The sequence below is a fragment of the Leptonychotes weddellii genome, chromosome 6 (genome assembly GCF_054177405.1).
Source record: "Leptonychotes weddellii isolate Sample4059 chromosome 6, ASM5417740v2, whole genome shotgun sequence".
NCBI classification, from domain to species: Eukaryota; Metazoa; Chordata; class Mammalia; order Carnivora; family Phocidae; genus Leptonychotes; species Leptonychotes weddellii.
The window spans coordinates 78,823,803-78,848,438 of record NC_138374.1 but is presented as its reverse complement, the minus strand read 5'-3'; the positions used below and the strand labels follow the sequence as shown (position 1 = coordinate 78,848,438).

Below are 24,636 nucleotides of genomic sequence, written 5' to 3'. Positions count from 1 at the left end.
AAGAACTTGCTCTGGGCTATGTTTCTTTTTTCTTTTTTAGTTTTTAATTTTTTTTTTTTTTTTAAGTAATCTCCGTACCCAACGTGGGATCAAACTCACACCCTGAGATTAAGAGTCCCTCGCTCCACTGAATGAGCCAGCAAGGTGCCCCTAAGCTATGTTTCTAATGATTATCTGTGACATAATTAACACAAGAAAACTTCTGGTGGTTAATTTGTACAAAATAAAGGTAGATGGTTAAGGGTGGTTATGCACATCTTCAAAATTAAAGAAAGGCTTTTTGGTAAATGGTAGCCCAAAGTAGCCACTATTGTTTCACACATTTTAACAATCTAACATCTGAGAATAGGTTAAAACCCTTAAAACGTAGCTAATTTTGTAAGAAAAATCTTAACTGTAATTTTAAATTAATTTATTTAGAGAAAGAGAGTGTGGGGGCAGACAGAGAGAGAGAGTGGGGGTACCAGGGGAGTGGGGAGAGGGAAAGAGAATCTAAAGCAGGCTCCACGCCCAGCACAAGCTGACGTGGGGCTTGATCCCTCGACCCTGAGATCATGACCTGAGCCGAAATCAGGAGTCAGACACTCAACCGACTGAGCCACCCAGGTGCCCCATTAACTGTAATTTTTTAAAAGGAAGATCTATAGTATGTATAATCACTCACCCAAATTCTTAAAATTTTATCTTTCTACATTCTCTGTGGTATCTGGCCGCATTGTAGGCATTTTTAAGTAATTCTAAACATCATATATAATTTTTCATTCTTCTTACTTTAGTTAGTACATCGTAAACCTGTTCTCTGAAATGCTCTGTATCCCTTATAATTGTCTAACAGCTGTATATTCTGTTCCCTGGATTACTGTAATTTAAGTGTTGTGTTATTGTTGAATAGTGAGATTTTTTTAAATTTAAATAATACAACATAAGTAGGCATAACACCATTTTTCTTGCCAAGATAATTTTTCAGGGTTGTATTTCAGAGAGATTTCATTGGGAAGAGAATGAAATAGCAACTCTTTTGAGCTTGTTGGTTTTTCCATGAAAGACAGTGCGAAGGTATATTTTGGTTTTGTAAACTCCAGTCCATTTTGCTTTATCTTGATTATAGACTGTGATGGAATTTAACTCAACTCCTGGCCCAGCCTAAGGAGTTGAAATAAGTCTACTTCATTACCTTTTGTTCTGTTTTCTTCTAAGTCAGAAGTGAGCTCTAAAATAATCTTTTCAGTTGGGCGTCTGCCTTTGGCTCAGGTCATGGTCTCGGGGTCCTGGGTTCCAGCCCTGTGTCAGGCTCCCCACTCAGTGGGGAGTCTGCTTCTCCCTCTCCCTCTGCCCTACTTGTGCTCTCCCTCTCTCTCTCTCTCTCAAATAAAATCTTCAAAAAATAAAATATTTTCTTTATCTCAATGTAACTGTTATACTTTGCAGTAAATATATACCTGAAATACGCACCTGGCTACAGCTGGTTACTGTATTGCCATGTTATAAATTTGTAATTGAACCTCAATAATTTGTAAGTTATTACATGACGGCAATGAATTTACACTCGGGCTCAATATGTAGTAAGTTGAAAGTATGAATATAAAAATGTTTTCTATAATGTCAGTCATTAATTGAAATCGCATTCTAAGAGTTGGATTTTGAAGTGAGAGTTACCTTTTCGTTAGTAAATACAGAACTATGATAATCCTGTTGGAAAAGCTTTAGGGGAAGTTACTGCTCTTGTTGCTAATTGTCTAGTAATACTGTTTGCTCAGTAGCAGAGACCGATGGCAGGTCCACAGGTTGCTGAATTGTTCCGATTTTTTAAATAAGGTCAGTGCCACAGTTTGGTTTTTTCCTCATGTTTATTTTTTCCAAGTATTGCATGAGTTTGTTCTTGCAGAAAAAAAAATTCATATATAAACAAGCATATATAAATGGGAAACTCTCCTTCAGTCCTCATCCACTAGTTTTGCCGGTTCTTTCCCTAGAGGCAATCCCTCTTAACAGTTGGGTTTGTCCTTCCACACCTTTTCCTTGGAAAGTTCGGATGTCACAAGGAAGACTTCAGTTCTCTGAGAGGCTCCTTGGATCTCCTGTCTTGTGACTCCTGGATTTTGTTATTTGCATCTACCTTCATGTAAGGGTACCTGGAGAATATGCATGTGGGTGTGTTTACGTGCTGTGTTTTGTCAATTCTAAGACTCACTGTTATCTTACATGCTATTATTTAGAAAGAAAAAGCACTCTTGTAACTGTAGAATACTGGATTGTAAAACCGAATCTGATTTAAGAGATGTTAAAGCATGTGGTCGGGGGAGTGCTCGAATGGATGGGATAGATTGTGTGCTGCGATTCTATATCGTTTTCTGCAACTTGCTTTGGCACTTAGTGTTTCCTGTAATTGCTTTATTTATACCACAGTGTGAATATATCACATTATTTAGCAGTCTCTATTGAGGAACTTGTAAATTGTTTACCGTTACAAGAAAACAGCTGTATCCCCCAGTATCAAGGATGGGCCACAAGAATTGGAATGATGGGGTCATGGGGTGTGCACATTTTTACCTTTGAAATAAACTGCTGAATTGTCTTCCAAGATAACAGTGTATACTTTCAACATTAGTATAGGAGAGTGGATACCTCTTTGTTCCATTCTTACCAACTCTTGATGTTACCTGACTTGTTTGACCTATAGGACGCCAGAGGCTTTGGTATCTAATGAAAACTTCACATTTCCTTGACTGGTGAGGTCAAGGATCTTGGGATGCTCGTTGGCAACTTCTATTTTTTTTCTCCTCTGAGTTTCCTGTTCATAACCTTTAACCCACATTCTTGTCTCAGCAGTGATTTTATTTTGGTGACTACTATGTGCATGGATAAAATACGTAGGCAGTATCTACTCCTTTCTACCTTTTTTTAAGTGGTAGTCTCTTTTGTTAGAACCAGTCAGTAATTAATGCTACCATTTATCAGAGAAGCAGAACTGTTCTCTAAGGATTTCCCATTTTTACCAGCACCCACTTTCATACGGCTTTGAATGGTGGTGGTAGCTAAGTCTTTACAGGTCAAAATTGGCTTCACTCTTCATTGCCCGTTGGAGCCTGCCAGAGCCAACCATGCTATGAAGGAGGGGAAAGGATCTGCTAGCTATCGTCAGTACTACCCCGTTACCTCTGAAGGAGCAGTGGACTCCTCACTTCCTTGATGAACAGAGAGGTTCAGTGTCTGACAGCTAGGAAAGATCTGAGAGGAGATTTACCTCTCATTTCAGAGCCCCTTCACCACATCGCACTGCCTCAGTGGGACCGATGTGTTTGACTATATAGCCTTTCAAGGTACGTGTAACCTCTTAACGCCTGATCATCTTAAAGGTGACTGATGCAAAATTATTTTTTAAACTTTTAAAAAACGATTGTTACACAACTTTTGAATGGGTAGAGGATGTCCAGCAGAACAGTTTGTGTGTCTGACTGTTAGCTTGACAGATGGGTTTCTCTGCAGAAGTTTGAACGTAAATACTGGTACTCGGCTTCATGGAAAAAATCTCTGCATAAAGGATTTCTGTCTTAGGCTCCGACTGTTAAAATTTTGTATTTGAAATACAAATGCCACCATAAGATTTGTATCCATCACAGGCCGTGTGTGGCATCCCTTACAGTGGACCTTCAACGTAGAACACCGAAAATACGTTTTTTTGCCAATTCTAATTGTTTTCATGTTTCTTTATCTTGCAGAAAAAGATGGCAAAGCCTTTCATCCAACTTATGAGGAAAAACTGAAGCTTGTGGCACTGCATAAGCAGGTTCTTATGGGTCCATATAATCCAGACACTTGTCCTGAGGTTGGATTCTTTGATGTGTTGGGGAATGACAGGAGGTAACCGTGTTTTGTTGTATAATGACCTTAGAGTAGTGTTAAGAAGAGCGCAGAGTGAATCGGTTAAGATGCAAACGGCTGGTTCCTTAGCTTAGAGGAAGACTGAAACAGCCATTTTTGCTTGCAGCTTCTGGAGTCTTCAGATGTGTATCTGTTTTTGGCTTGGAGAGGTTTATGGATAAATAATATAGAAGAAGTTTACTCATCTGATTATGAACATAAGACAAGTACAACTTCATTTGATTCTTCCTAAATAACATTAAAAGCAGCCACTTAAAATACATAATCATTGCTTTCCTTACTGGGACATTCACAGAGTGGTGACAGAAAACAGTGCCCTGAGAACTGTATTCAGTTAAGACTAAAATGTGACAAAAGGAAAGTCAGACTCAGATACCCCTTTGCTTGTATGGAAGTTAGCAGCAGTGCAGCTGAACTGTAGTTTACAGCAGTAGGTGTGGATTGTGTGTGGCACACATAATTTAATACATCGATAATGCCTACTGGTTGAAACTTGAGTTTTGAGCTTTTTGCTTATGGTAGAATCATGCTGCATTTTAGTTGTCGTTGAGAATTTTTCACATTTAGGCTTAAATTAAATCACATTCTTACTCTCTTAGGAAGAGGCAGTAATGACTTTTCTTGTTATTCCTTCCAGGAGAGAATGGGCGGCCCTGGGAAACATGTCTAAAGAGGACGCCATGGTAGAATTTGTCAAGCTCCTAAATAGGTGTTGCCATCTCTTTTCAACATATGTTGCATCCCACAAAATAGAGAAGGAAGAACAAGAAAAGAAAAGGTGAAGTTCGAGGATACGGTGTACTTTATTCCTGTGCAGCCCCGGTCCTGATGCTTTTGCCGTATGGAATATCTGTTCTAGATCACATGTCCCACTGCCTATGGATCTCCACTTCCCCCTTTTTTTTTTTTTTTAAGATTTTATTTATTTTTAGAGAAAGAGAGCGCACGAGCAGGGGGAAGGGCAGAGGGAGAGGGAAAAAGAATTTCAAGCAGACTGAGCGCAGAGCCTGACGCAGGACTTGATCTCACGACCCTGAGATCGTGATCTGAGCCGAAATCGAGTCAGATGCTTAACCGACTGAACCACCCAGGCGCCCCCAGACCCCCACTTCTTACGGCAGTTGTTCAAACCTGCTTGTGTGAGCAGGTATTCATACTAGGAGTTTGGGGGGCAGGGGGCTGCTGCTTCCATCTGGTGGCAACATTCCTCTTGTCCTGGTTACACCGAGGTTTTGAGCAAGCTCCACCATAGTTCTCCCCTCCCAAAGGGAAACACTCTTTGCTGTTGTTTCCCTTGAGCTTCTAGAACATTATGCTCCATATCCTGGCTGTCACCTGTGCTATGTGGTAGGCCTTATGGAGACATCCATATTGGCTCTGGCTCCCAGATGGCTTATTAATTATTTCCAGGCGGTGGGTGGGAATGCTGCTGAATACACTATTTATTTTGATGGGATTTTTTGTCATGACTGTGAATTCAACAGCATTACAGTTAACACATTATTTTTTTTTTAAGATTTTATTTATTTGAGAGAGAGGGTGAGAGAGAAAGCAAAAGCTGGGAGAGAGGCAGAGGGAGAGGGAGAGAGAATCCCCAGCAGACTCCCTGCTGAGCGCAGAGCCTGACGCAGGGCTCAATCTCACGACCCCGAGATCATGACCTGAGCCAAAACCGAGTTGGATGCTTAACCGACTGCGCACCCAGGTGCCCCCAGTTAACACCTTATTTATCTAGAGGTTATATTTCCAATAACTTTGATTATCTGAAATATCTGAGTAATGAAAATGACACTATAAAGCCGTTTTTTTCCTCAGATACTTACTTTAGAAACTGTTGGTTCTCTGCTTTCTTACCTTAACCAGGACTGGAACAGAAAACAGCCTGATAGGAAGAAGACAGAAACCATGAAAAATAGACACAAGAATTATAAAAAAAGTATAGCAGTCAGGGGCCACTGATACGAAGATAAACTTTCCATCACAGTATTAGGACATAGACAGTTCTTAGGTGTGTAGTTATAACTCCTGAGTCATCAACAGACAGCACTAGGTGTAATTTATTCCTGTTTAAGGTGATAGGAAGTAGTTTAATACATTTTCAGGGGCACCTGGGTGGCTCAGTCATTAAGCGTCTGCCTTCGGCTCAGGTCATGATCCCAGGACCGCAGGAGCCCCGCATCGGGCTCCCTGGTCAGCGGGAAGCCTGCCTCTCCCTCTCCTACTTACCCTGCTTGTGTTCCCTCTCTCACTGTGTCTCTCTCTGTCAAATAAATAAATAAAATCTTCAAAAAAAAAAAAACATTTTCAGAAGACATTTATCCAGGGCGCCTGGGTGGCTCAGTTGGTTAAGCGACTGCCTTCGGCTCAGGTCATGATCCCGGAGTCCCTGGATCGAGTCCCGCATCGGGCTCCCTGCTCGGCGGGGAGTCTGCTTCTCCCTCTGACCCTCCCCCCTCTCATGTGCTCTCTCTCATTCTCTCTCTCTCAAATAAATAAATAAAATCTTTAAAAAAAAAAAAAACATTTATCCAAAGGAAGATTGTTTTTATCCAAAGGAAAAGTTTTGATTCGGGCAAAACTTTTGGGGCCCTCTTGGGTCCCTCCGGAGCTCTTTGGGAGTTTTGTGCTATCACTTTACTATCGATCAATAAACCTCGCTTTGCTGCTCAAAAAAAAAAAAAGTTTTGATTCTTAGTGGTAAATTGAATAGTTAAGTTAGTCATCTTAACATGTAAAACTGCATTTTTCCTTTTAAAAATGTGCTTCTGGGGACTCAGTCACTAAGCGTCTGCCTTCGGCTCAGGTCATAATCCCGGAGTCCCTGCTCAGCGAGGAGTCTGCTTCTCCCTCTGCCTCTGCCCCTGTTCATGCTCTCTCTCTCTCTCACTCTCTCTCAAATAAATAAAATCTTTTAAAAAAATGCACTTCTTTCGTGAGATGAAATCCATCTGGCGCCCTTTGAAAGCATTTAAGCCTAGACTTTCTCAGTCCTACAGGCCCAGCTCTGGCTGTGGAACATCTTGCCCTCTCCCAGCTGTGACAGGTTAGAAGTAGGTCACGTTATTGCTGTTTTGAGCCTTGGCTGTGCCTCCGATGTGCTGTTCATCACTTACAGGAGTTTGGGGAGGAAAATGGGGTAAGCCGAGCAGTTCTTGTAGGACCAAGAAATGGTGTCCCCTCAGATCCTCAGAGACCACCTGCGTACCATCCTCAGCCATCCTGCCCTCCATACCGCGCTCAGCCGGCAACGCACCCGCTTCTCCTGCCGTGGGGTCTGTGCTCCCCCCGGGAAAGGAGCCGAGAGCAGGCGAGAGCTGGATAGAGGCGGCACCTGCATTTCTAGCTCTTCTATTTCTCTTTTAAAGTCAAAGCTTTGACATTTTTTAAAATATCAGAAGTAATATACAGATACATGCAATATAAATATTTTTCATTTATGGCAGTATGTGACGCACAGACTGAAAACCTTCCCTCCCACCTTGCTTTTAATCGCTCTCTTCTCTCAATAGATGAGAAAGGACACATTTAAGGTGTATTTTTAAGACTGACTTATTAGAGAGAGAGTGCATGGAGGAGGGACACAGAGAGCGGAAGTTTAGCAGCTTCTGTGTTGGGCCTGGAGCCTGATGGGGGGCTCCATCCCAGGACCCTGAGATCATGACCTAAGCCGAAAGCAAGAATTGGACGCTGAACCGACTGCGCCACCCGGACGCCCCCAGTTAAGGTGTTTCTTTGCAGACCTTTTTCCTGTTATTTCCTTGCTCTTTTCATTAAACAAGTATATTAAGTGCGTGTCAGGCCATATAGTCGTGGTTTTTTTTTGTGGCCACGTGGCATTTCGGGGTGCCTTATTCATTTTAGACACATGAGTTGAGGGCTTGTTCTTTCTAGCACTGTGCTCAGCTCCAAGGTTGGAGCACTGGGAGATAGGCAGCTTTTGCCCTCGCAGAGCACAGACTTTGACAGTAGGCAGGCGTGTGGCTGAATTTCTCGTGCAAGCTTAATTACAACCACAGCAAAAAGTGGGAACGGAAAGCCTGTGATGCTGTGAGCGTAGGTGAGGGAAACCTTCAGGGTGGGCATATCATGATCTCAGTGGTCTCTTACTGGTGGACACCTTTCTCTTCTGCCACACAGCCATAATTATTTCTGCCGTGTTCTTGCGGATTGTGAGATTGACCCCACAGGATAAATTTCTACCAGCCGAGTGTATGCATCTCAAATTTTGATAATATGACCACTTCGTTCTCTCTGAGTGTGTCAGTTTTCACTGGGAAATAAAGTCTTCAGTGATATTTAAGCAGGATTCATTGTACAGGGTTCACCGTGTCTGTCCTCGCTTGTAGGAAGGAGGAGGAGGAGCGGAGGCGGCGCGAAGAGGAAGAAAGAGAGCGTCTGCAGAAGGAGGAGGAGAAGCGCAGGAGAGAGGAGGAGGAAAGGCTGAGGCGGGAGGAAGAGGAGAGGAGGCGAGTAGAAGAGGAGAGGCTTCGGCTGGAACAGCAGAAGTAAGCGGGTCGGACTGCTTGTGTTGAAGCGGGAGAGCCGGACCGCCACGGCCTCCGGGCGCCGCGCCTTGGGAGAACTCTGTGACTTGTGTGCTGGGAGGTGCACGCCCCTCGGCTCCCGCCGTTTGTACCGGTGGTCTGTCACGTTCCCCAGGGGGCCTCGGCTCAAGCTTCAGTGGGTGGCGAAAAGGAAAGGGCTTGGGGTTAGCTGCCAGGACCCAGGGACTAGAGCGGGAGCTGAGGTGGCTTGCTGGCTCTGTCCCTGGGTCCTGGTGATCTTGTCTCGATTCCCAGTTGTATGTCTGTCTCGCCCCTTCTGTTCTCTGCCTTGGTGGACACGAGGCTGTCCTGGTGTGGATTTGTGTGGTCCGGGATTTCATGTGTCTGACAGACTGGCCGGAATTGGACAGAGCCCCAGGACAGAGCCTCCAGGACAGAGTCCCCAGGATAGAGCCCCAGGACAGAGGATGGGGCCTGAAACCATCTCTCGTTCAGGGTTGTGAGAGCAGCTGCATCACAAGGGACTGGTTCTTCAGGAGGGAGCTGTGGGGACAGGGAGGAAGGGGTTGACACCGCACGTGCGGGAGGAAGGTCTGAGGTGTGGGGGGGGCGGGGGGTGGCGTCTAGAGGAAACCAGAGAGTATGACAGTCTCTTGATGTCTCGTTATCTCTCAGCGGCTCCTCAGAAAGGCTTCAGTGCTGGTCGCAGAGCAACCTTGGGCCTCATTCCGCTTTGGGGAGAGACTAGGAATGCTACATCTTTGGGAGCAGGCAGCACCCTGGATGGGCCACGTGTCGGGTTCAGTGCAGGACTTTGTGAGATTTTGCTTTATCTCATCTGTCTACTTATCTGTCTATTGAGAGATGGCTTTCCGAACTTTGTTAAGTTGGTCACATAACTGAGGTAGGAAGCCTGTGGTGCCTGTAGGAGAGAAAATGAAATTTATAATAACAGAAATTACTGTCTCTAAACCAAGTGTGCTCAGATACTATTTTCAGTGTTGTTCTGGAAGGCAGGCTTTATTTATTTATTTGATAGAGAGGAAGAAAGAGCACAAGCAGGGAGAACAACAGAGGGAGAGGGAGAAGCAGACTCCCCACGGAGCAGGGAGCCTGACATGGGGTTCGATCCCACAACCCCGGGATCACGACCCGAGCCGAAGGCAAATGCTTAACCGACTGAGCCACCCAGGCACCCCGAAGGCAGGCTTTAAATGAAATGCCTGAGAGCTGCAGAGTTTCCCTGGCTTTACTTATATTTACCAGGGCCGCTCGTGACACGTTCTGGTTTCTGTCCTGCCTCTTCCGGCTCTCCGAGTGTTCAGGTAGAGAAGCCATGGCCGGCAGCTGAATGTTACTGTCATTGTCGTGTCGTGTCCCCCCACCGCCCCCACGCCCCCGCCGTAGATGACAGGGTGCCCTCTGACAGCGTCCTGCTGGGAGTCCGCGCTGATGCCGGCCTGCCTGACCACATCCCGGCTCTGGCCGCTCCCACAGAGTGATCTCGGGCAAGTTCCCGAACGCCGGCACCGCCTCCCGTCTGAAGCCTTGTCTCCTCCCAGGTGGCTGGTACCTGCAAGCAAACGGCGCCTGGCGCACAGTCGGGGCCCGGCGACCGTTCGTAGTTACGATGGGGACAGTGGGGATCCAACACGGGAATCCTTCTCCCTCTCCATCCCAGATTTTCCTTGAAAACCCTCAGTGAAAAGTGAGAGAGAGGCCCAGTGGCTTCTCTGAAGCCTTTCTTCTGGGCCTGCGGCACCACATGCGGGTGGGAAGGCATGCCCGGCTCAGTCCTTGCACGGGGTGACCAGTGGTACAGATCAGCCACGGGGCCGTCTGCTCTGGCCGCGAGCCGTGACCTGTGACCCGCGGCCCGACGAGTGTGTGTCTCTGCTGTTTCAGGCAGCAGATCATGGCGGCCCTGAACTCGCAGACGGCCGTGCAGTTCCAGCAGTACGCGGCGCAGCAGTACCCGGGCAGCCTGGACCAGCAGCAGCTGCTCGTCCGCCAGCTGCAGGAGCAGCACTACCAGCAGTACATGCAGCAGCTCTACCAGGCCCAGCTCGCCCAGCAGCAGGTGCGCCGGGGCTCCCTCCTCGCCGGGCTCAGCTGCTCCGCGCCGTTAGCTTCGAAGGAGAACGTGACTCGTAGGGGCCTTGTGGGGAGACTCGGGGTGCACGGGCAGTTACGAAAGCAGACAGGTGACATGGAGGCAAAAAATGACGTGACCACGGGGCATCCGGGGGTCGTGCGCACTGGGTGTCATTCCGGTGAGTCTGGGGCAGACCCTGTTGGTGATCCTGGGTGATTCGTGTTCAAGTTAGGTTGCCGTGTCCTTCAGGCAGTGGGCGGCCCTAGGCCGGGGCGGCTGCCCATGGGAGGACCGGTCCCCTCAGGCTGTGAGCGGGTCTTGCGGACTGGTCATCTAGATGTTTGCGTGAGGTGCTAGAGCGAGACTGTGCCCCCCTGCACCACAGTGCTAGTCCCTCCAGCTCCCTACCCCCAGGGACTTGGCGTAGGTGGCGTAGCGTGAAGAGCGTGGGGTGAAGAAGAGCAGGGTAACACTTGGATTCGGTCCTGGCTTTGCCGTTACCTTGTTTGATATCAGACAAGTTACCTACTGCTCTGATTTTTCTGCCTTTTCTCCCAGTGAGCGGGAATGGGAGAAAAAAATCCCGGTACCGATCCCGCTCACCTCCCTGAACTCTCAGAGGACCAAAATGAGAAAAAGAGTTGCTCTTTGAAAGTGTTGTGTTTGTATGGCAGATCGCTGATCTGTGTTCCCTTTTCACACAGGGCAGAGGCACTAATGCCTTCTTGGGGTGAATCTGGCGAAGTTTTACTTCCTTACTTTCCACTTAGAAAGTAGTTATGACCTGTCAGTCCACAGGAAGAAAGTGTGTGACATTATAGTTGCTCAACATTTCTTGTCAGATGAAGTGACCTTGATTGTTTTGCCAACCTCTTTAAATTCTCTGGAAATTAATATCCTTACTTAAAATACCTTTTCCTTTGAAGTTAAAAGGCTTGCAATTTTGTGTCGTTCATAAGCTGAAAAGGATGTCACCCCAGAGTTTATTCAAGACAGTAAGTGGCTTTTCTGAGGGATTTCTTTTCTGTCCTGGAAAGCCTGTTTCTGCTTGAGTGTACCACTCCCTCTTCCTGCTTGTAGGGCTTTGAGATGGGCTTTGAGATGGTTTTCCAGTGGGATAGCTCACACGCCCTGCCCTGTTTATAGGTTGCTGTCATTTAGTGAGAACAAACTTGGTCAAGTAGGGCAAACCAAGAATCTGTGGAAGAGAAGGATCTGGAATCCGTAATTTAGATTACAGTGATGGAACTCGGTTTTACACATTGACTGGTGGTCTCTGGGAATGGAGAAGGAAAGGCACTGGGGAAGGAACATAAAGTAGTAATTTTTGTATAAATACTGAGCAAAATGACAGAGTGCTAACACTTGTTCATTTGGAGGTGTAGTTACATGGGTGTTTGTTCCTGTACCTTTCTGTGCTTTTAAAACCTTCCCAAAGTACAGATGAGAGATGATGTAAATAAATCATAATGATCTGCTGTTTGTAATAGATGTATATTTGTGGGCAGTGGGATCCCCAAGGGAGTTGTTCACTCTGCTGGAGGATTTCAGGCACGGCCTCCTGGAGAGCAGCCATCTGAGCTGGGCCTGCTGATCATCCACAGAAATGCTTTTCTAGCTGTCCTGTCGCACAGTGAATGTTCTGAGTGTGCCGGCTTGTTTTGGTTGTATGCACTTTTTCGGGAAGCTGGTACTCTTTCTAGAAAACTCATGTGGGAATGACTGAGAATCTAGGCCTTGAAAGGAGGTATTTTAAAATCTTACATGTATCACCAGCCTGCGTTAGCCACAGAAGAAAGCGTTGCTGTTCATGGAAATAATTGGATTGTAGATGATATGTTGAATTTGTGTACAGGTATGTAGAAATATGTCATTATCCCTAAACCGTGAGATTATAAAGGCTTTTTTCCTATGTTTTCTTTGTTTCATTATTTTATTTTTTACTTTTGTAAACGTAAGCTCAGTTATGACTTCATGTTTTAATGTAGAGTTACTTAAATGCCCAAATGTTTATCAACAGTAAAATGGATAAATTTTGTATCTTCACAATGGAATATCATAGCAGTGCAGACAAAATACAATTACTTTATAACCTTATGGATGAACCTTGCAAAAATAATGTCGAGTAAAAGAAGCCAGACACAAAAAAGAACATTTATTATACAATTCCGTTTATATATATAAACGTCGAAAAATGGGCAAAGCAGATATGTAGTGTTTTAAGTCAGCTTAGTTGTTATCCTTGCAGCATGGGTCGGGGAGTGTGTCAAAAGGAGAATTCTGGATGCAGATAATGTCTTGACCTGGTGTTGCTTACGTGGGTATGTTTGTTTTTTGAAGAATGATCAGGTTGTACATTTGTTTATGATTTGTACATGTTTCTCTATATATAATTCAAAGGTTCCTCAAAAGTTGCTTAAGTAACAACACTTAGGTATATCTAATAATACTAATATCCATCTTGATAGAAGAGGGGAATGTCCCCAGATAGTTGTCCTTTGTGTTTAAGATGTTTTTACTCTTCCATTTTGACTTGGGACATTTTGATTCCATTTTTATGAATGTACATATTTTAATAACAGTGATGAATTGTCATTAAGAAAGTCTTTTGGCCTCAAGCTCCATTTTGTAAGCCTGTTTAATTCTTAGGTTGATATTTTTTATAACATGATTAACAGTTTTCAGTTCAATTGTGATGTTTTTCTGTGTATAGTTTATGGTGAAGATTTCATTTATTATTTTTGTCCATATTAATCACCCATATTTGATTGATTACTTTGGGGCCCCATATCGGATTTTACTAATTACAGCTTTTGCCTTCGTGATTTTTCTCTGTGATCATATATTACTACCAAGTTTATTTTCCTGATTCAGATTTTATGTATCTGAATTTTATCAAGATTTTCTTCTGTCGGTTTTAAGAACAAATGTTACTGTGTTCAATTTTTGTGTATAATTGTCTTTGGGGTTGATTATTTCTATCTACTTTAATTTTTCCTGGTTAGTTTTTCTAATGATCTTCAGGTCACAAAAACGTGACCCAGGTTTTTGTCCATGATAATTTTTCAGCATTTTTAGCTGTTGGCTCGGTATTGTCCTACTAATACTCATCATAGATAAGATAAAACTGATAAAAGTCTATTACTAATTTTTTTTTAAAGATTTTATTTATTTGACAGAGCAAGAGAGCGCACAGCAGGGGGAGGGACAGGCAGAGGGAGAGGGAGAAGCAGGCTTCCTGCAGAGCAGGGAGCCCGATGTGGGGCTCGATCCCAGGACCCTGGGATCATGACCTGAGCCGAAGGCAGACGCTTCACCGACTGAGCCCCCCAGGCGCCCCTATCAGTAATTTCTTGAAGCACAGTGCTTTAGTAGGACAAAAACACGGGGTCAGAGTGCATTCCAGGGCAAGTGTGCCATCCTTAGCCGTCCTGGTCAGTGTGTCTTCACTGTTTCTCCACTTGTAGGCAGCCTTACAGAAACAGCAGGAAGTAGCAGTCGTGGGGGCTTCTCTGCCTGCGTCATCAAAAGTGAACGCAGCGGCACCGGGCGATAGGATGTCAGTCAATGGACAGGCCAAAACTCACACTGACAACCCAGAGAAAGAACTTGAACCAGAAGCTGCGGAAGAAGCCTTGGAGAATGGACCCAAAGGTATGGTTTGGCATGTGTGTGTCCATCCAGATGTCATAACTGAGATTCATGGAAAGCAAGGCAGGAGTCAGGCTCACTGGCTTTGGAGAGCAATCACATATTTGTGAGAGTTGAATGCTTTTGTACCCTTTTGAGTCTGAATCCGATGCCTCTGGTGACCCTTAGAATAGGCAGAGAAGAGCACGTCAGAGGACTTTTGGACACTTTGGGTTGTGTATTGGTTATCTGTTGCTATGTGACAAATCGTACCCAGATTTAGCAGCTTCCAGTAACAGCTGTTTACTGTCTCACACAGCGGGTGAGATTACTGGGGTTTTGGGAAGCAGCTTAGCTGAGCGGTGGTGGTTCTGGTCCCATGGGATTTCGGTCACGATGCTGGCTGGCACTGGAGTTGGGTGGATGCTCCACGGGCACCAGAGGCTCTGCTTCCATGGTGCTTCCCTCCATGACTGGCAAGCTGGGGCTGGCTGTTGGCAGGAGGCCACAGTTCCTTGCCCTGCGAAGCCTGTCCTTCGGCCTGAGCGTCCTGGACGCAGTGGCTGGCTTCCTCCAGAGCACGTGATCCGAGGGGACAAGGCAGAAGTGGCAGTGTCTTTCACACTCTAACTTTGGAAGTCCTACATCGGCGCTTGCACAGTATTCTGTTGGCCACACGTACCAACCCTGGTACATTGTGGCCAGTGACCTCCCAAGTGCGTGAATACCCAGACGTGAGGATCACGGGGTCAGGGGCATCTTGGAGGCTGCCTACCAAATATTGCAGTATTTTTTGAGACTAAAGTACCAGAAGATAACTTAGCATTTTCAAAGGTCTAGCTTTTTACGGGCAGCTCATTCGTTCCTTCAGCAACTGACTGAAGATTTTCTGAGCATAGGGGCACAACGTGAGGGAGAAGGACACACAAGATGTAAACCGTAGCCACGTAAGGGCTTTGGTGGGGAGAGAGGCACTGTGTAGGTCAAGAGTGTGTGATGTGGGGACTATGACCGAGTGGCAGAGGTCAGCAGAGGCTTCCTGGGGAAGAGAAGCCTGAGCCGAGAAAGCCGAAGCAAGACTTGACACTAAGGTGGGCTGGGTGGTGGTGTGGTTCGTAAGGAAGTTGGTTTCAGACATCTGCCTTGTCTTTTTAGAGTAAGTAACTGAAAGCAGCTTTGGATAAGACTTTGAAAATCCCATGGTTTAACCTCTCTTCCCTTTTATCCTTATAAGAGTTTATCAGTATTTTTTTTTTTAAAGTAATCTCCACACCCAATGTGGGGGCTGGAACCCATGACCCCAAGGTCAAGAGTCGCAGGCTCCGCTGGCTAAGCCAGCCAGGTGCCCCAGGTCTCCCAGTATTTTCAAATGAATCTTTTTTTTAAAGATTTTATTTATTTTTTAGAGAGCGAGCGAGAGAGAAACAGCATGAGAGGGGAGAGGGTCAGAGGGAGAAGCAGGCTCCCCGCCGAGCCGGGAGCCCGATGTGGGACTCGATCCCAGGACCCTGGGATCATGACCTGAGCCAAAGGCAGACGCTTAACCATCTGAGCCACCCAGGCGCCCCCAAATGAATCTTTGTTAAAGGTTCTGCGACTGCGTCTGAAAAACCTGCTGAGTGGTCTGGTGCACATAGACGCTGCTCAGCAAGAAGACTTTCCCCCTTTCTGTTCGGTCCCTAGCGGTGCCATCCTGTCCAAGTTTTTCTGTTTCTGTGAGCTCCTTTAGAATAGCCCCTGGAACTTTGGGATCCTCAGAGGTCAAGGGTTTTATTTTTTTTGACAGAGAGACTGAAGTCAAAGCCCTGCTTTCCTTGTCCAGATCCAAAAGTGAGTTTATTCCTAAGTCCAGACACTCTTCGTTATTAGGTTTCCCTGGCTCCAGCTAGGAGGTTTCCAAGGTCAGTCTCAAATTCCCATACGTAATCAGAGTGTAGAGAAAAATCTCTTCTAAGATTGTGGATTGCGTGTGTTCCTTGAAGTGGTGTGGTGACCTTTGATGCCTGGTGACTTTGGTAAATGCTGCAGTTCAGGGGGACACTTGGCTGGGGAGCCCGGACATTCCTCTGAGTCCCTGACCCTCAGGGAGACCAGATGGCACATGGCACCTCACTGCGGCCGGGCAGGGGTCCCATGCGAGTTGGCCGCCTGCAGGTGAAGGCTCATCCTCTTCAGCGTAATTCCTGTTGCCTTTAGAATCTCTTCCAGCGATAGCAGCTCCGTCCATGTGGACCCGACCCCAGATCAAAGACTTTAAAGAGAAGATTCGGCAGGATGCAGACTCCGTGATCACAGTGGGCCGAGGAGAAGTGGTCACTGTTCGAGTCCCGACCCATGAAGAAGGATCATACCTCTTTTGGGAATTTGCTACAGACAATTATGACATTGGCTTTGGGGTGTACTTTGAATGGACAGACTCTCCGAACACTGCCGTCAGCGTGCATGTCAGCGAGTCCAGTGATGACGACGAGGAGGAGGAAGGTAGAGCCGTGGGTCCGTACTGACAAGTGCTGGGGTGTGTGTTGGCAAGAAGGGCCTGGTTCCTGTGTCAGCCACCCTTATCCTGATTAACTCTTTCTGGACAGGGATTCATCTCTTCAGAAGTGGGACCTCAGCTGGAAAGGCTGAGAGACAGGCCAGCCTCTCAGAAGGGCCTGGGGTCCGAACATGCCATTATTTCAGTGCGCGGCGGGTCTGTCTGGCAGTGTATTACGTGTTACGTCTCTGCTTTCTCAGTACTGTTTTACTTCCAGCACTTTGTGTTGGAAAGCCAAATGTGCAAGATCATTTTGAAAAATTTTAAAAGAGCAAGCAAGAAATTCTGCCAATTCTGGAGTTTATTTAAATTTACAGTTCTGATATTAGCTTTTTAGGTCGTTACTCTTTTTTTTTTTTTTTTAGTGTAAATACAGAAACTCATACCAGAACGTTGTACCTAAAAAAAAAGTCAGCTGTTCTTCCCCATTTTACACAAGTATAATTTTTTATTTTCTCCCAAGTGGACAAATGGAGTGTTTCCAAGAACAGTTTAAACTCTCTCAGTCTAGGAAGGAGACTATAAAATGTATGCATATTAATGGAGAAGATGGTCTCCTTAATTTTGTTTTGCAGAAAAGGTAGAGCTCAGGGCTTTGGTACGTACCTAGTGAGCACTTGAGTTCCTGGGTCGGCTTGGCCGAGGCTCGTGTGGAAGGAGTGCCCTGGCCGTGGGAGTGAAGCGGCAGCCTCTCGGTTCTTGGAACTGTAACCTTTGGGGTGACTTGCAGACCAGCTGCTCGTGCTTGAAGACGGTTGGTAGTGTTTCGCAGAGATCACGTTGGGATACACTGAAAGAGGTAGTTGTCAGAGGTTTGTGGAGGAAGGCTAGAAGTTCAGGCAGCTGTGGAGGCTCGCAGTTGGATCCGGGCACCACACGTGCCGCACGCCAGGCCCCCTGGGGCCACGTATGGCAACATACGCGTGGGCCCGTGTCGTTGAGGGGCTGCTTTGTGTCCCGTGGCCTTTATCTCTGAGGTCCGGAGCCTGGTGAAGCATCGCCAACAGATACTGCTGACTGAACTGGAAGGGAAAACACAGGAGTGAGGAAAGAGCAAGCAGAGACAAGAGAGACCCCCGAGCAGGTACCCCGACCCCCATGGCAGGTGCCCCCGAGCAATGTCAGGGCCAGGGACTGGCATCTCTGATGTGCCACAGGGACTCATGAAAATCAGACTGTTTGCACATGTCTGGGAAGGGAGGTTTGTGGTGCAGACTGTTGTACTTCGAAAGAGCTTTGTGGCTAGTGTAGAAGTCTGCTAAGAAGCAGGTCGAGATGATCTGTTTCTCCTGGCTTGCCTGCTGGAGAGTCTCCAAAGGGAGGTTGTCCTAGTGTGAGCCCTCCGCTGAGGGTCATTTTTGGCTACTGATGTTGGGTGGGGCGCCGGTAAACATGGCCGGGGTCCAGTGCCTCTCTGGAGGCGAGAGCCACGGCACACCCTTGATCTTTGCGTTCGTGTGTGACATCCCTCAGGTGGAAATGGACTTACCTGTCCTCAGGCTAGTCCTAATCATAAAATCATTTCTGTCTGAAACTAAGTCATTAATACCCCTGTGTGAACTGAAACAACAGTGAGGATTTATTGCTCCCAAGAGTTGTTTGCGAAGAGTGAGCATAACTCTCCTTTTTGAAGATTTAGCTCACAGACTGCATGTGTCCCCATGGCTTCTTATGAAGGCCACCATGCCACCTCGTCTTGTCCCCATAGTGCATTTTATGGGGGTCCTTTTAGCTTGGATTAAGATGGAAGAGCAGTCCAGTCTTTTTGTTGCTTTGGGGTTTTTTTTTTTTCTCCATTTGGTCTTGGAAGCTACAGGAATTTGTTCTCTCTCAAGTGTGGCTGATAACTCCCATTCTGTGCTCTGATTCTTCCCGTCTTTATTGCTGCCAGGTCCCAGGTCTTTGCTTAACTTGATGAAAGGTGCATTGCTCATCTGTCTCAGTAACCTTTAGTTTTACAGGTTTTGAACAAAATCTGGATCTTGAATTACTGGACCAGTAATCTGTTTCATGGATATCCTTATAGGCAATAGTTTGCATTTTGAATGGCTCTGTATTTCTCATTTGCAAATGAAAGATATTTAAGTATTGCTATGATGAAGCAAATCTGATTTGGGCCTATTTATCAGAATGTCATTTGCTTTTTTTTTTTTTAAGTAAACTTTTTTATTTTAGAATAATTTTAGATTTATAGGAAAGTTGCAAAGACAGTACAAAGAGTTCCTGTGTACTCCACACCCAGTTCCCCCTTGTGTTAACACCCATTTGTACTGCGGTACGTTCAGCATCAGTAACGAACCAATGTGGATACGTTATGATTCGCTGAAGTCCATATGTATTCACATTTCCTTAGTTTTCATCTAATTTCCAGGATCCCATCCAGGATGCCACATTTTAGTTATCCTGTCTCCTTCAGCTCCTCTAGACCATGAGAGTTTCTCAGACTTGCCTTGTTTAAATTCCTGTTAGTGGCCACTGACCGTCACCGCGCAGTTAACCAATGTTGCCAAAATTCACTCTGCCGTGTTATGGACCCGAAAGTCTTTTATCTTTTGCACTGCATATTCCTCTGACCTGTTTGCCTGAGGTTGTTTATATTTAATATGTGAAACTGAGATTTTGAGCTGGTTCATAATTTTCTCACTCCTGTAGGTTTCCAGAGGGTTTTTTTCCCTAACCACCTATCATTACAGTTCAGAAACTATTAACTGGGACAAACCTAGAATCAGAGCTCACTTTTTGCCACTGGGATCATCCCCGGGTTGACACAGGCCTATAGCGAAAGGAATGGATTTTCAGAGTGTCTCTGAATACCTACCTCTCTGCTGTGGTTTCCTCATTTTACTCTCAAAGCTAAGATGTACAGAACATAATAGTCCTCAGAAGCTCGATTTCCCCTTCCTAAAACAGAGAGAACTTTCATATTGTTGAGGAAGAGGACAGGAGCATCGTTTTCCTCGGTGCTGATCAGATGAGCGAGGTTCCGCCTGTCGGGAGGAGTGAGGAATCGAGTGGGTGTCCCCAGGGAAGAGTGGGCTCCAAAGTGGGAGCGGTGGTCCAGGGAGAGCGAGATGCTGGCTGCTTCCACCCCCAGCTAGCAGCTGCTCAGAGACAGGAACGAACAAATGAACGAAAGACGAAGCCAGGACGTGCTCACAGGCGTGTACATTATAGAGTGGCTTCAGAGAATTCCTGATGAGCCGTTTCTCAGAGGAAGGATGGGGTTGCAGTGCTTGATGCAAATGTGGTTTTCCTGGATCTGTTCACTGACATGTCTCCATTCTGTCTCACAGAAAACGTCAGTAGTGAAGAGAAAGCCAGAAAGCACGCCGCCAAGCCTCTGCTGGACGAGATTGTGCCTGTGTACCGGCGGGACTGTCACGAAGAAGTGTATGCCGGCAGCCACCAATACCCAGGGAAAGGGGTCTACCTCCTCAAGTTCGACAACTCCTACTCTTTGTGGAGGTCAAAGTCAGTCTACTACAGAGTCTATTATACTAGATAAAGACGTTGTTACAGAGTCTGGAGTCTAGGGTTGGGCAGAAGACAGCATTTAGTTTGGAATTTCTTTTGACTTTTGTGGAGCATTGCAGTCAGTGTTTACCCTCTTGGATTTTGGTCTGATGGCTGGTGAACTCTTGTTGGGACTCGGGGTTCCCTTGAGACCCTTTAGCATTAATACTCTGGGGCTCGGGGGCTTCCTCAGAGCCCTCCAGCCCTTGGGTGCTGACCACCAGAGTCACTAATGGATGCTGAAGTTACAGGAGCTATGTGTTAAATCTTTAAGGTCTCCAAAATAAAACCTCCCCACGTTGACCCCACCTGGCCGATGGTGAGTCCGTTGCTGCCTGCTCCATGTGTCTTATGAGAGCCCGTAGTTACCGTGACTGCTGATGGGACATCCTCATGTCAGTAGTCTCCGTGAGGTGCAGCTGACTTTGATGAAGGTCATCATTTTTAAAGCTTAAAAACTCAAGACCTCACAGATGATCATAGACAGATTGCCTCAATTTGATTTTGTTCTGAACAACCCAGATTGTTTTTGCTTTGAGTGCAGCTGTTCAGTTCAGAGTTGTATGACAGAGAATTATTTTCTGAGATAATCTTAAGAATGTTCAGAGCTGATTGATAATCGAACTATCAAGACACCTAGAACACCTCAGACATCCGTCTTAGCAAGCGTCTGCTTGGTCTTTTGCTTTTCCTCTGGTCCTCACTCTGCCGGTAACAAAGCAGAACTAACTCCTTTTTGTCTTGATTGGGCTTTTATAGAGTACCTCAAATTGAAACTGTTTTCTACACAAGCAGATAGGTAGGGGTTTTATAAACTCGAATTGGCACCTACTGAATTAAAATATATAAAATCACTCAAATATAATTCGGTGTGTGGGGAGTAACATTGCACTCAGTGGGAATGACTGCCAGAGACAGTCCGTTTTCTCTTCGTGTGTTAATACGTAGGCACAGACCCTACACAGTTCCATTTGGAGTTGCTTACTAGAGAGGATTGGAGACGCAAATGCCCATGCTTAAGTTTTTTTATTGCTTTAATCTGTATTATGTCTTCATAGATGGGAAGAGGTACATTTTTGTTTTCCTTACTGAAAACAAATATGGATTAATTGCCTCATGTTTGTATAAGTGATCGACTAGTGTAGAGATTCTTGTTTTCAGAAGGGAGGGGTGGTATAGCTAGAAAGCGACAAAGACAGCAATACACACGTAATGTTACTATATGTTGTTACTGAAATACTTAGATTTTTACAATTTCAAATCATAAATCACTTCTCGTAGGAGGGTCTCCATTGATTAGCTGCGGTATATACAGTTCACTACATGAGGGGCTGTTGGTTTTTGTGTGCTGCATTTCTGTTTTTTAATACCTGGTTTTGTACATACCTAACTCTGTTCTCTTTTGGTTACTCAGAAACTGGATTATTTTCTCCTAAGCAGTGCTTAATTTGTGTTTTTTAATTCTGATTCACTAGTTCCAGCTCAGAGGTGTCCACACTGTTCTGTCTAGAACACTTTGAGGCTCTCCATCAGCTCTCATGTATATATGGTAGAGAAACCATGGGGTTAGGCACTTCTTGGCTTTTTTTTTTTTTTTTAATGAGAAAATACTGTATTTAAAATGTAAAATAAACTTTTAAAAAGCAGGCACTAATATATATTTCTCCCAGCCTTTGATTACAGATTTGTCCTTGCACATGTTAAGGTAAATTATCTTCTAAAAATATCATTGTTCTCGGGAGCAGTGTATGTCACTTTACACAGCAGTGGTTCCTGTCATATGTGCTCATGTCAGAACATTTTTTGGTTTTAAACTTTTTTATTGCCTTTGGCTGTTGATTAGTACAGTACAAGTGCGATTTCAAAAAGATCTTGAAAATAATATATTTAATCAATTAAAATGTTTATCTGTAATCCATTGATGTTTCATTACTACAGTTACTCTCTGAAGCGTTAGTTCTGCACTTCCTCATTTTGGAAGGACGAGAAGAAGTGGCCCAAAAGACCTTTTCTGTTTTAAAAAGTTGAAAACCAACAACAAGACTATTTCTGACTGATCAGTTTTTTTTTTGTTTTTTTGTTTTTTTAAGATTTTATTTATTCATTTGAGACACAGAGATACAGAGAGAGAGAGAGCATGAGCAGTGGGAGAGGCAGAGGGAGAGGGAGAAGCAGACTCCCGGCTGAGCCAGGAGCCTGATGTGGGGCTCGATCCCAGGACCCCGGGATCATGACCTGAGCCGAAGGCAGACGCTTAACCATCTGAACCACCCAGGCGCCCCAGTCTGACTGATCAGTTTTTGCTGTGAATTGCCCCAGGGAGTTAGGAAAGATTTTAAAGTGTTCAGACTTTGGTGGAAAGGAAAGCACTGGCTTTTCTTATTGAAGGGGACTTAGAAGATTATTCCCCACACAACCATGTGCTGGGTAGCGTGTTCCTTGAAGTTCACAGGGACCCCCTGCTCTAAATTTTCCACGGTCTGGCACCTGCAAAGCAGTAAGCAGGGGAGTGCCCCTGTCAGGATAATGTGGAGTGCCAGAAACTATTCCAAAAACAACCCCCACCCCCGAAATGCAGGCTGACTTGGACCTCAAATTTCGTTTGCTTGTGTGAGATTTGGAGAGACAGAAGGAGTTGGTCATCTTGGGGTTTTATTGCCGTGTTGGGGTACCGTGAACACTTACGGAGAGCTGTTGGTGTGTGAGTACATCTCGGAAGCCGTGCAACCGAGTACTGACCATCTGCCTTATGGAAGAGGAGAAGCAACCAGTTCAAAATCATAAGTGATGGCTAAGAATGCACTGGGGGCTCGGAGTGCAACAGTCTGCAACCAAAACCGTCTTTGTGTCGTCTTTCCCCAGCTGAGCTGAGTTTAGCACTTCCGTCAGCAACCTAAAAATGTGTGAATGTGATCTTCTTGGGGGAGAACCAGTCTGAACTTTATTTCCATAGTATTAATCAGACTTGGACTTTTATCTCACATACTTGCAGCTTTTTAAGATGAGTTGATTACTGTCCTTCCAACACTCTTCTTTGGAATTTATTACGTGGTCCTTATTTCAGGTGCTTATTATTTTGCTTGATTTATTTTGTAATGAAAGAAGCATTAGCTCCATTTTTATTAGCTGTTATGCCACTTTTAATAAGTTGTGATTTGATTAGGATACTTAATTACCAGGAAATGAAGTGGCCGACTTTTCCAGAACTGACCTTGGTGTTTGGACTTGGGCCATCAAACATGGGGGAGCAGTAAAAATTGGAGCAGTCAATTCCTTTCTTGTAGTTTTAACAAAGTCTTGAGCATGATTGCTCCGTTCAGCCCGGCCCTGAACTGCTCACTTGACTCGCGAGTCTATGGAAAGAGCCAGTCCAAATGTGATTACATGCACTGATTTTTTTCACCTTTCTTTAATGTTCTATTTGTACAATTCTGACAGTTTTTACCCTTTACCAAAATCATGAACTTAAATATCTCCAGTTGAAGGTGACATAACTTTTTTGTGTGTGTGGCAGAATAGAGAGATGTAAACATGCTTCTCATAAGGTCTGCATTTTGTAACTTTTAATTCCGGTCTGTGTTCATGGAGAATTTTCCCTTTTACTAAGTAGAGGTCTACTCTGTTCTTTTAATCTGCTGGGTTTCTTCCATAGAGTAGTTCTTTGGCCATTTTTCTGTTAATTGAACATTTTAGGTTCCTTGTGGTTTTTTTATTCTAAGTGCTGTGCCAGTGAACGCTCTCTTACGTGTCTTCCTGCACGTCTGCATGAGTTTTTCAAGGGTAGATACCAAGAAGTGGAATTGTTGGCTCACGCGGTCTGTGCAATTTTTTTTTTAATAGACCTGCCACGTTGTCCTCCAGAGTGGCTGACCTAATTTCCCTTCCAGCTCCATAGTGTTGCAGAATACTGCTTTTTCCCCTGTCAACACTCCATATTGCCAGACTGAAGTCTTGGTCAGTCTGATGGGTGAAAAATGAAATTTCATCTTCATATGTGTTTCTCTGATAACTAGTAAGATTAAGCATCTATTTTTATTGGCCAGTTGTATTTCCTCTCCTATAAATTGCCTGTTTGTGTTCCTCTACCCATCTTTCAATTAGATAATTTTATATTGATTTATTAGCATTAAAAATATAGCTTGTATACTGATCATTCATTATATATATATCTTATTATATAATTTCTGCCAGTTTATTGCTATTCTGTTTTGTTTATGGCGTTAGGTCTATTTATGTGTCTGTGTTTGGTCATAGACGTTATAATCTGTATTGTCAGTTTCATTCATTTTTTTTCTTTTATGACTTCCATATATATGTATATACATATACACACATATATGTGCATACATATATCTGCTTCTAAATTCTGTTCCATTTATCTGACCACTTATGTGCTAATACTATAAATTACTGTAGTTTTAAAACATATTTTTGTACACGGCAAATCTCCCCCTTTTTGGATACTTTTTCTTATC

General features: G+C 44.8%; 1 protein-coding gene across 4 annotated transcripts in view; it reads left to right on the top strand.

Annotated features, from left to right (window-relative positions):
* The window catches only part of ACBD3 (acyl-CoA binding domain containing 3), a 36,263-nt gene extending 14,188 nt beyond the window's left edge, over positions 1 to 22,075 (top strand). The window contains exons 2-8 of one of the 4 annotated variants that reach the window (XM_081824422.1): positions 3,720 to 3,861; positions 4,520 to 4,660; positions 8,229 to 8,387; positions 10,293 to 10,467; positions 13,950 to 14,136; positions 16,309 to 16,605; positions 19,942 to 22,075. In XM_081824422.1, the coding sequence (XP_081680548.1) occupies positions 3,720 to 3,861; positions 4,520 to 4,660; positions 8,229 to 8,387; positions 10,293 to 10,467; positions 13,950 to 14,136; positions 16,309 to 16,605; positions 19,942 to 20,153 (1,313 nt within the window). In that variant the 3' untranslated portion in view covers positions 20,154 to 22,075. The remainder of the gene's footprint in view (positions 1 to 3,719; positions 3,862 to 4,519; positions 4,661 to 8,228; positions 8,388 to 10,292; positions 10,468 to 13,949; positions 14,137 to 16,308; positions 16,606 to 19,941) is intronic. The other 3 variants (XM_081824424.1, XM_081824426.1, XM_081824425.1) reach the window with 3 other exon arrangements.
* Positions 22,076 to 24,636: the final 2,561 nt, after the last annotated feature.